Here is a 12,359-nt window from a genome sequence, read left to right as displayed (position 1 = left end):
AAAGGAACGAGAGGTACAGGCCACTACGGACAGATATGTTGTGCGACAGAACTCCAGTGACTCTGAAGCTGGTCCAAGTGGCATTAAAAGAAGGGAAGTAACCCCAGAAAAGGACTTGACAGCTCAAGTTTTAATGGAAGGGGATTCCCCTTCTAAACACTAACACACTCTCCTCCTCCCATCCCATCAATCATCACCAGATCTTCAATAAAAGTAAGTGTCATGTAATTGTGCATGCTTTTTTCAGTTTGTGTGTATTAAAATTAATATTTCATGTGGTAAAAATGTTTTTTTTTCATACTTTGGGGTGTCTTGCACGGATTAATTTGATTTCCATTATTTCTTATGGGGAAAATTCATTCGCATAACGATAATTTCGCATAACAATGAGCTCTCTTGCACGGATTAACCCTTTGACTGTTTCAGGGCCCTCTCTGAAACTGTCATTCTATGTCGCCAAATATTCGAAAAAAAAAAAATTATTTTCTCTTATGAAAATGTTAGGAATATTTTTACTAGTGTTTTAAGCCTAAAAAAAAATTTTTGCCATCAGTACTTACCGAGATATAGAGCCGCAAAGTTTGCAGAAATTGACGTGCGTACGGCAACAGCGGCGACTGCCACCCACCCGGTATTCTTTTATTTACTCTAATTCAAAGGTTTCTTGCATTTTTCAATATTTTTCTTTTCCAGGTAACTTTTGTGGCCTGTGAGACCAATGTAAGGTGCATTGTTCAAATATACACTCATTATTTACAACACAATAACAGAACAAACTTTATCACTATTAGTTTGTGTATACACTTTGTTTACACAAACAAACAATACAAAACAATGTTTATTACTATTGTTCCATAATATATATACATATGTACAGTCACTAACCACGTTCCTAGAACTGCTGCAGCTTGTGGAACTCTTTGAAACATGGGTATATGCAGAGGGGCACTTCACACTCCTCACACATAAAACGAGTGTCTCTGCGTGTTTGTGGGCGTTTTGTGGTATGCATACATACATAACACCTCTTCTGAGCATTTTTCTTGGCAGTAGTAGGAGGCAGTTGTATGGGGTAGTGATCACCAGGCCTCATACGAGATGACGTCTGTGGGCGCTGGTCTATTGCAGGAGTTGCTCCTTGGTACTTTGCAATTATTTGTCTGATTACTGACAGGCAAAATTCACCATATTTTGGTGTTTTGTTGGTCTTCAACTTGTATATGTTATAAGCATTTAGCATAGAGATATCAACAAGATGGAAAAAAAGTTTGATATACCACTTATAACTCTTGCATACACAGTCTGCAAACCCAATCTGCATGTCACATTTGTCCACTAAGCGCATATTGAGGTTGTAGTCCATGACAGCTGCAGGCTTTAGAATGGGTTCATTGGTCTCTCTGTTGTCCCTGCCACTGGGTACCATTTCGTTTCTGTGAACTGATGTCAACAATGTGACATCACGTTTGTCATGCCACCGAAATGCCATGATGTCATTGGCAGCAAAGGCTTGCACCTCACCTCTGTGAGTGCCAGCGTCGAACCTTGGCATATGTTTGCGATTACCACGCACTGTGCCACACACGTCTGTCAAGTTCACTCGCAAGAAATCACTGAGTAAGGGGCTTGTGTACCAGTTATCAGTAAATAACATATGCCCCTTACCAAGATATGGTTCCATCATTGTTCGAACCACATCACCAGAGATACCCAATAACTTCATGGTATCTCTCAAAGTATTACTGCCAGTGTACACAATAATATCTAAAACAAGACCACTTCTGCAATCACACAGTACAAATAGCTTTATACCAAAGCGTTTCCTCTTGCTTGGTATATATTGCTTGAATGAGAGTCTTCCTTTGAATAAAATCAAGGACTCATCAATAACAAGCTTCCTGAAGGGATAAAAATACACGCAGCACTTTTGTTTCAGGTACATAAACACATTTCTTATCTTATATAACCTGTCGCTTCTGTCAGGCCTGGTTTTGTCTGAAAAGTGTAACATACGTAACAGTATCAGGAAACGATTGACACCTATAATGTCACTAAAACCTGGAGTTGAAATCAGGCGATCTGTTGTCCGGTATGTGGTGACAGTGTGCTTATACACATGTGGCATAAGCATTATTGTGGCAAAAAACAGGTACATCTTGACAGTGCCTCTCCCACTCTATCATCTGCTCTCCTTTTGCATTCTCTCACCACTCTCTTTACCTTTCTTTTACTCTCCATATACTCTGCTCTTCTTATAACACTTCTGCTTTGTAAAAACCTCTCATAAGCTACCTTTTTCTCTTTTATCACACCCTTTACTTCATCATTCCACCAATCACTCCTCTTTTCTCCTGCCCCCACCCTCCTATAACGACAAACTTCTGCCCCACATTCTAATACTGCATTTTTAAAACTATTCCAACCCTCTTCAACCCCCCCACTACTCATCTTTGCACTAGCCCACTTTTCTGCCAATAGTCGCTTATATCTCACCCGAACTTCCTCTTCCCTTAGTTTATACACTTTCACCTCCCTCTTACTTGTTGTTGCCACCTTCCTCTTTTCCCATCTACCTCTTACTCTAACTGTAGCTACAACTAAATAATGACCCGATATATCAGTCGACCCTCTGTAAACATGTACATCCTGGAGCCTACCCATCAACCTTTTATCCACCAATACATAATCTAATAAACTACTTTCATTACGTGCTACATCATTTTTTTTTTTTTTTTTTTTTTTTCAACAAGTCGGCCGTCTCCCACCGAGGCAGGGTGACCCAAAAAAGAAAGAAAATCCCCAAAAAGAAAATACTTTCATCATCATTCAACACTTTCACCACACTCGCACATTATCACTGTTTTTGCAGAGGTGCTCAGAATACAACAGTCTAGAAGCATAAACATATAAAGATACACAACATATCCCTCCAAACTGCCAATATCCCAAACCCCTCCTTTAAAGTGCAGGCATTGTACTTCCCATTTCCAGGACTCAAGTCCGACTATATGAAAATAACCGGTTTCCCTGAATCCCTTCACTAAATATTACCCTGCTCACACTCCAACAGATCGTCAGGTCCCAAGTACCATTCGTCTCCATTCACTCCTATCTAACACGCTCACGCACGCTTGCTGGAAGTCCAAGCCCCTTACCCACAAAACCTCCTTTACCCCCTCTCTCCAACCCTTTCGAGGACGACCCCTACCCCGCCTTCCTTCCCCTATAGATTTATATGCTTTCCATGTCATTCTACTGTGATCCATTCTCTCTAAATGACCAAACCACCTCAACAACCCCTCTTCTGCCCTCTGACTAATACTTTTATTAACTCCACACCTTCTCCTAATTTCCACACTCCGAATTTTCTGCATAATATTTACACCACACATTGCCCTTAAACAGGACATCTCCGCTGCCTCCAACCGTCTCCTCGCTGCTGCATTTACCACCCAAGCTTCACACCCATATAAGAGTGTTGGTACTACTATACTTTCATACATTCCCTTCTTTGCCTCCATAGATAACGTTTTTTGACTCCACATATACCTCAACGCACCACTCACCTTTTTTCCCTCATCAATTCTATGATTAACCTCATCCTTCATAAATCCATCCGCCGACACGTCAACTCCCAAGTATCTGAAAACATTCACTTCTTCCATACTCCTCCTCCCCAATTTGATATCCAATTTTTCTTTATCTAAATCATTTGACACCCTCATCACCTTACTCTTTTCTATGTTCACTTTCAACTTTCTACCTTTACACACATTCCCAAACTCATCCACTAACCTTTGCAATTTTTCTTTAGAATCTCCCATAAGCACAGTATCATCAGCAAAAAGTAACTGTGTCAATTCCCATTTTGAATTTGATTCCCCATAATTTAATCCCACCCCTCTCCCAAACACCCTAGCATTTACTTCCTTTACAACCCCATCTATAAATATATTAAACAACCATGGTGACATTACACATCCCTGTCTAAGACCTACTTTTACCGGGAAGTAGTCTCCCTCTCTTCTACATCATACCTTGTATATTTATTTATCCTCTTTTTCATAAAATATGTATTACTTATTACCAAATCTCTTTCTACACATAGCTCAATTAAAGGCTCCCCATTTACATTTACTCCTGGCACCCCAAATTTACCTACTACTCCCTCCATAACATTTTTACCCACTTTAGCATTGAAATCCCCAACCACCATTACTCTCACACTTGATTCAAAACTCCCCACGCATTCACTCAACATTTCCCAAAATCTCTCTCTCCTCTACACTTCTCTCTTCTCCAGGTGCATACACGCTTATTATAACCCACTTTTCACATCCAATCTTTATTTACTCCACATTACTGCACAGGTCTGCATTTTTAAGATTTCTTTATGAACATACCTAAAATCTCATCCTTCCCAGCATCCTCGTCAGGCCCTATGTTCATTTCCTCGTTTGATAAATCAAGACTTCTGCGTTTCTTCTTTTTTGATGTACTTTCTTTGTCAAGTGGACGCTTTTTTGGAGTTGTGACATGAGTTGTCACTGGGGTCTGGGGCAGAGAAACTTCAGATTGCTTCTGTAAAACAAATACTGTGTAAGTAATTGCCCATTAACCACTTAAAAAACAGATCATTATATTCTTGGGGAAGCACTAAACTACCTGCTGGGATCATTACAGTGCCTAGGAAGCAACCAGGTGTAATGTAAGGAAAGTGTGGCTCCAATTTCTTGAATCAAGAGCAAGGGACCTCCCATGAAAGAGTATTAAAACCAAGCTATGCTCTGTGTGGCCTACCTTCAGCATTTAGTTTGTTATATTGTCAGTCCTACTGAATCTCATTCTAGCCAGTTATAATAATGTTAGAAAATTACCCATATTGTGATAGGTTAAAGACATGCACACTTAAAACATTTTATGATGGCTACATTCCACTCTCCAGGAGCATTATCAAGCCTATTAGCCTGACAAAACTCACGCAGAACAAAACATCCACAATAAAATGTCTCATTAGTTGTGTATGTATTCACTGCCAAACATTCCGACAGTATCAGTAATTATGAAAAGAAAGAAGGTAAACAATTCTGTATCATGAACCTTCACTAGCACCACACCATCCATCCCACATTTCTTATTTTATACCAAAATGTTAAAAATTCATTATTTACAGTGTACAGGAGGGTCCCACTTTACAGCACTTCATTTTACAATGTTTTGCCAATGCAGCAGTTTTTAATTATACCCATTTTATTTATTCAGACTTCCTATAATAAATAACCCGCACATAAAAGAGAGAAGCTTACGACGACGTTTCGGTCCGACTTGGACCATTGACAAAGTCAAAGTGTGACTTTGTCAATGGTCCCAGTCGGACCGAAACGTCGTCGTAAGCTTCTCTCTTTTATGTGCGGGTTATTTGTGTATCGTTCCAGTCACGGTATTGTGCCTTTTTTGTTATTCCTATAATAAATATATTCGCCACTCACAAGATAAACTGAGGACGAAAATATTTCAAGGCAAGTAATGTGTTTCTTATTCTTTTTAGTAATTACAGGAAAAGGGGCTACTAGCCCATTGTTCCCGGCATTTTAGTCGACTTTTACAACACGCATGGCTTACGGAGGAAATATTCTTATTCCACTTCCCCATGGATATAAAAGTAATAAGAACAAGAACTATTAAGATAAAATCAAAGAAACCTCGGATGTGTATAAATAAACGTGTACATGTATGTGTAGTGTGACTTAAGTGTAAGTAGAAGTAGCAAGACGTACCTGTAATCTTGCATATTTAGGAGACAGACTAAAGACACCAGCAATCCTACCATCATTTAAAACAATTACAGGCTTTTGTTTTACACTCACTTGGCAGGACAGTAGTACCTCCCTGGGTGGTTGCTGTGGCGAGTGCAAAAGGAGAGCGGATGATAGAGTGGGAGACACTCAAATTTTAATGAGAATAAGAAAAATTTTGGGGGCGAGTTAAACAAGTTAAGAAAGCCTAGGGAACGAATGGATTTGTCAGTTAAAAACAGTAGGGGAGTTAGTAGATGGGGAGATGGAGGTATTGGGTAGATGGTGAGAATATTTTGAGGAACTTTTAAATATCTACGAAGAAAGGGAGGCAGTAATTTCATGCACTGGCCAGGGAAGGAGGTATACCATCATTTAGGAGTGAAGAGTAGGATGTGAGTGTGGGGGAGGTGCATGAGGCATTACATAGAATGAAGGGGGGTAAAGCAGCTGGAACTGACAGGATCATGACAAATGTTAAAAGCAGGGGAGGGGGAGGGGAATATTGTGTTGGAGTGGTTGGTATTGTTGAAAGAGGGGAAGGTACCTAGGGATTGGCAGAGAGCATGTGTAGTCCCTTTATATAAAGGGAGGGGGACAAAAGAGATTGTCAAAATTATAGAGGAATAAGTTTACTGAATATACCAGGAAAAGTGTACGGTAGGGTTATTATTGAAAGAATTAGAGGCAAGACAGAATGTAGAATTGCGGATGAGCAAGGTTTTAGAGTGGGTAGGGGATGTGTAGATCAAGTGTTTACATTGAAGCATATATGTGAACAGTAGATAAAGGTAGGGAAGTTTTGATTGCATTTATGGATTTAGAAAAGGCATATGATAAGAGTGGATAGGGGAGCAATGTGGCAGATGTTGCAAGTGTATGGAATAGATGGTAAGTTACTAAATTCTGTAAAGTTTTTATGAGGATAGTGAGGCTCAGGTTAGGGTGTGTAGAAGAGAGGTCTTAGGTGTTAGACAGGGATGTGTAATGTTACCATGGTTTAATATATTTATAGATGGGGTTGTAAAAGTAAGTGATAGGGTGTTTGGGAGAGGGGTGGAATTAAATTATGGGGAATCAAATACAAAATGGGAAGTGACAGTTACTTTGCTGATGGTACTGTGCTTATGGGGGATTCTAAAGAAAAATTGCAAAGGTTAGTGGAAGAAATTTGGGTGTGTGTGTGTAAAGGTATAAAGTTGAAAGTGAACTTAGAAAAGAGTAGGGTGATGAGGGTAATAAATGATTTAAAGAAAAATTGGATATCAAACTGGGGAGGAGTATGGAAGAAGTGAATGTTTTCAAATATTTGGGAGTTGACGTGTCAGCGGATGGATTTATGAGGGATGAGGTTAATCATAGAATTTATGAAGGAAAAAAGGCGAGTGGTGCATTGAGGTGTATGTGGAGACAATGTTATGGAGGCAAAGAAGGGAATGTATGAAAGTATAGTGGTACCAACACTCTTATATGGTGAAATTAAGACACTTGCAACATCTGGGTATCTTTATTGTAGACATTTCGCCATCCAGTGGCTTTATCAATACAAATTCCAGGACATAACTAGAAGACAATAGGACTATATACAGATGATGAGGTAATCAGTCCCTCAACCTTGGAGTAGGTGCGAAGAGCACCGTAGTCGTGGAGATTCTGAAGCAGAAGCAAGGAGCCTGGTGCTTATATATTAACGTCAAGGTTAAGGTCAAGGGACTGATTACCTCATCTTCTGTATATAGTCCTACTGTCTTCTAGTTATGTCCTGGAATTTGAATTGATAAAGCCACTGGATGGCGAAACATCTTCAATAAAGATACCCAGATGTAGCACGTCTCTTAATTTCATCTTGTCAGTATTGTATATCATTCTTGTACAACTTGTCACACTGCAGCATCATGGAATCTTGATTCTGAGGACATGTACATAACCTTCATGACTGACAACTATCACAACTAACCCATCTCTTTGGGTAGGACCTACTTCCACTGGGGAATCCTGCCTACCAGTGACTAAGCCCTCATCTGCTACATGTCCCATTTCCACCTGACGTTAGCATACAAGTGCCAGGGTCCTTGCTTCTGCTTCAGAATCTCCACGACTACGGTGCTCTTCACACCTACTCCAAGGTTGAGGGACTGATTACCTCATCTTCTGTATAGAGTCCTACTATCTTCAAGTGGTGTCCTGGATTTTGATAAAGCCGCTGGATGGCGAAACGTCTACAATAAAGATACCCAGATGTTGCAAGTGTCTTAATTTCATCTTGTCAGTATTGTATACCATTCTTGTACAACTCTTATATGGGTGTGAAGCTTGGGTTGTAAATGCTGCAGTGAGGAGGCAGTGGAGATGTCCTGTCTAAGGGCAATGTGTGGTGCAAATATTATGCAGAAAATTCGAAGTGTGGAAATTAGGAGAAGGTGTGGAGTTAATAAAAGTATTAGTCAGAGGGCTGAAGACGGGTTGTTGAGGTGGTTTGGTCATTTAGAGAATGGATGAAAGTAGAATAACTTGGAGAGTGTATAAATCTGTAGGGGAAGGAAGGTGGGGTAGGGGTTGTCCTCAAAGGTTGGAGGGAGGGGGTAAAGAAGGTTTTGTGGGCGAGGGGCTTGGACTTCCAGCAAGCGTGCGTGAGCGTGTTAGATAGGAGTGATTGGAGACGAATGGTATTTGGGACCTGACGAGCTGTTGGAGTGTGAGCAGGGTAATATTTAGTGAAGGGATTCAGGGAAACCGGTTATTTTATATAGCCGGACTCGAGTCCTTGAAATGGGAAGTACGATGTCTACACTTTAACCCCTTCAGGGTCCAAGGCCAAAATCTGAAGTGGTGCTCCAGTGTCCAAGAAATTTTGAAAAAAAAAAAAAAACTTACAGAATTAAAGATCATATTTTTGTGAAGGTAATAAGACAAAAAAAAAATTCTGATCAGTACTTACAGAGATACAGTGCCAAGAAGTTTGTCAAAAATGATGTGGTGGCGGCAACATCGACGAATTCCACATACGCACATTACATTATTTAGTGGTTTTTATAGTTTTTTCTTTTCTTTTCCAATTTTTTTCTATTCCTACTAACATTTGGGGCCTGAGAGACCAATACTGTATATAATGTATATATATAAACTCACTGTATTGAACACAATAACTGCACTAAAGTTATTATCATATTATTGTTTATTACAATAAACATGCACAAATCTTGTATAATACTAATGTTCTATCATATATTTACATATTTACAATCACTGGACATGGTTTTAGAACTGCTGGAGCTTGTGGAACTCCTTGAAACAAGACACCATGCACAGAGGCACCTTACATTCCTCACACATAAACAGTGTCTTTGCGTCTTTGTTGCCGCCGTTTTGTTTGTGCACAGATGATGCATCTCTTCTGAGCAAATTTCTTCTGAGTTGAAGGAAGCTGTATTATGAAATGATCACCTTCCCTCCTCAAACGCTTGGGTATATCCTGAGTAATTCGAGGACCTTGTTGTATAGCAGGTGTTCTTACCTGGTACTTCATTATGAGTTGTCTGACAACAGACAAACAAAATTCACCATACGGTGGTCTGTTGCCAGTCTTGGTACATATTGTATGCATTGAGCATTGAAATGTCCACGAGATGGAAGAAAAGTTTCACGTACCACTTGTAACTCTTACGAACACAGTCAACAAAACCAATCTGCATGTCACATTTGTCAACCAAGCGCATGTTTTGTGTATAATCAATCAATGTCACTGGTTTTCGAATACGTTCATTAGTCACTCGATCAACTTTGCCACTGTCTCGCATTTCATTACGGTGAATGGTTGTCAACAATGTGACATCTCGTTTGTCATGCCACCGTAATGCAATGATGTCATTGGCAGTAAACACCTGCACGTCATCACCACGAGCACCTGCGTTCAGCCTGGGCATATGTTTACGATTAGAACACACTGTGCCACACACATCTGTCTTGTTCACTCGCATGAAATCACTGAGTAATGGGCTTGGGTACCAGTTATCGGTATATAATGTATGCCCCTTACCAAGATAAGGTGCCATCATGTTTCTCACTACGTCACCTGAGATACCCAATAACATCTTGGTATCTTTCAATGTTTTACTTCCCGTGTATACAACAATATCCAACACCAGGCCACTGTCACAGTCACAGAGTACAAACAGTTTTATACCAAAGCGTTTCCTCTTGCTCGGTATATACTGCTTGAATGACAGTCTACCTTTGAACAAAATCAAAGACTCGTCAATTACAAGATTCTTGAATGGATAAAAGTATATGCTGAACTTTTGTTTGAGATACATGAAAACATTTCTAATCTTGTATAACCTGTCACTTCTGTCAGGCCTGGTTTTGTCAGAGAAGTGCAACATACGTAAGAGTAAGATAAACCTGTTCACTGGTACGATTTCACTGAAGACCGGGGTAGAAATTAGCCGATCTGTGGACCAGTATGCTTTTATATTATGCTTATAGACATGAGGCATAAGCATTATTGTTGCAAAAAGCAAATACATTTCTGCAACAGTCGTCTCTTTCCACCTGTGTAGTCTTGACTGTGGTGATAAGATCGTATTTGCCATGGTGTACTCAAAATACTTATTACTTTCCCTGACAATAGTTTCCATCAATGGCTGGTCAAAGAATAATTCAAAGAATTCCAGTTCATTGGCCGTGGTTCCAAGGGGACAAGTAGGTAGAATTCCACTTTGAGAGTCATCAAAGTGGTGAGGCTTGGGAACAAAATTGGGATTTTGCTGCCAATCCCACATACGGTTTGCTGGTGGATACTGGACATTATAGGCTGGTTGTGCGGGTGGTTGTGGTGGGCTGGTGGCTGACGCTCTGCTTTGTCCTTGAACTGACGAGTCAGCAGCGTGGGTCCCACCCTGGGCTGGTGAGTCACACATGGCGGTGCCACTACCATCACCACTAACACCATCCACTGATGCCTGTGGTCTATCCATGCCAAGTGTAGCACATCATCCTCACTATCACTAACTAAAACTGGTGTAGGGCCATGGGATGTACTCCGTCCCCTGGGCACAGCATAGGGTACACTATCCGAGTGCATGCGGCGGCGAACATACCGATGCTTCACTGGTGAATACGATTCCTCACTATCACTACTCGAATGATCGTCGAGCGCAATAAAATCACAATCCTCGTCACTATCATCATCATTACTTAAGTCAGAGGCCTGGCCACGCGAAAATATTAGTTTTCTCTTGCGTTGAGGCACAACCAACCGTGAGTCACGAGTGCCCACACCAGAGGTAGAAGGTTAAGGATCGTCAGGGTTTTCTGCACTATTATCGATATCCTGGTCATTCTTTTCGGTCACTAACTGATCAAAGCCGTAGAATTCGTCTTCATTTCCACTTCCATCAGTGTCAGAACTATCAGATAGGAAGAGGAGAGTCCCAATTTTCTGGGGAGTGAGAGCTGACTTGCGACGAGGCATGGTGAACAAGGGTAACTGAGCCGGCGTTCCCACAATGCTATGCGGGCGCCTAGATTTTTTGTTTATGGCACACACCCACCATGCAGACCCGTTCTTTCACATGTAGGCCTATGAGCGCTTTCGCGCTAAATTTGACGGCGCTGGAATTTTGGCGTAGATCTATGGTTTGGACACTCAACGTGAAGCCGTAGATCTACGGGACGGACCCTGAAAGGGTTAAAGGAGGGGTTTGGGATATGGCAGTTTGGAGGGATATGTTGTGCATCTTTGTATGTATTTACTTTCAACTGTTGTATTCTGAGCACCTCTGCAAAAACCGATTATGGGTGAGCGAGGTGAAAGTGTTTAATGACGAAAGTATTTTCTTTTTGGGGATTTTCATTTTGGGACACCCTGCCTTGGTGGGAGACTGCTGACTTGTAAAAAAAAAAAAACAGTAATGTGTATACTGAATATGAATTTTTTAGGCCTAACTAACTCCTGTCTGTCTCAACTACTGGATCACTACGACAAGGTCCTAAATGCACTAGAAGACAAAAAGAATGCAGATGTAATATATACAGACTTTGCAAAAGCCTTCGACAAGTGTGACCATGGCGTAATAGCGCACAAAATGCGCGCTAAAGGAATAACAGGAAAAGTCGGTCGATGGATCTATAATTTCCTCACTAACAGAACACAGAGAGTAGTCGTCAACAGAGTAAAGTCCGAGGCAGCTACGGTGAAAAGCTCTGTTCCACAAGGCACAGTACTAGCTCCCATCTTGTTCCTCATCCTCATATCTGACATAGACAAGGATGTCAGCCACAGCACCGTGTCTTCCTTTGCAGATGACACCCGAATCTGTATGACAGTGTCTTCCATTGCAGACACTGCAAGGCTCCAGGCGGACATCAACCAAATCTTTCAGTGGGCTGCAGAAAACAATATGAAGTTCAACGATGAGAAATTTCAATTACTCAGATATGGTAAACATGAGGAAATTAAATCTTCATCAGAGTACAAAACAAATTCTGGCCACAAAATAGAGCGAAACACCAACGTCAAAGACCTGGGAGTGATTATGTCGGAGGATCTCACCTTCAAGGACC

General features: G+C 40.8%; 1 protein-coding gene across 7 annotated transcripts in view; it reads right to left on the bottom strand.

Moving 5' to 3' along the window:
• LOC128703911 (nucleolar transcription factor 1-B) overlaps positions 1-12,359 on the bottom strand; it is a 51,308-nt gene that overhangs the window by 27,522 nt on the left and 11,427 nt on the right. For all 7 annotated transcript variants that reach the window (XM_070104804.1, XM_070104810.1, XM_070104809.1 and 4 more), the window contains one exon: positions 4,404-4,581. In XM_070104804.1, the coding sequence (XP_069960905.1) occupies positions 4,404-4,581 (178 nt within the window). The remainder of the gene's footprint in view (positions 1-4,403; positions 4,582-12,359) is intronic.

This window comes from Cherax quadricarinatus, chromosome 95, assembly GCF_038502225.1.
Source record: "Cherax quadricarinatus isolate ZL_2023a chromosome 95, ASM3850222v1, whole genome shotgun sequence".
Classification (NCBI taxonomy): Eukaryota; Metazoa; Arthropoda; class Malacostraca; order Decapoda; family Parastacidae; genus Cherax; species Cherax quadricarinatus.
Note: the sequence above shows the minus strand (reverse complement) of the source record. Positions and strands in the feature narration are given on the sequence as shown.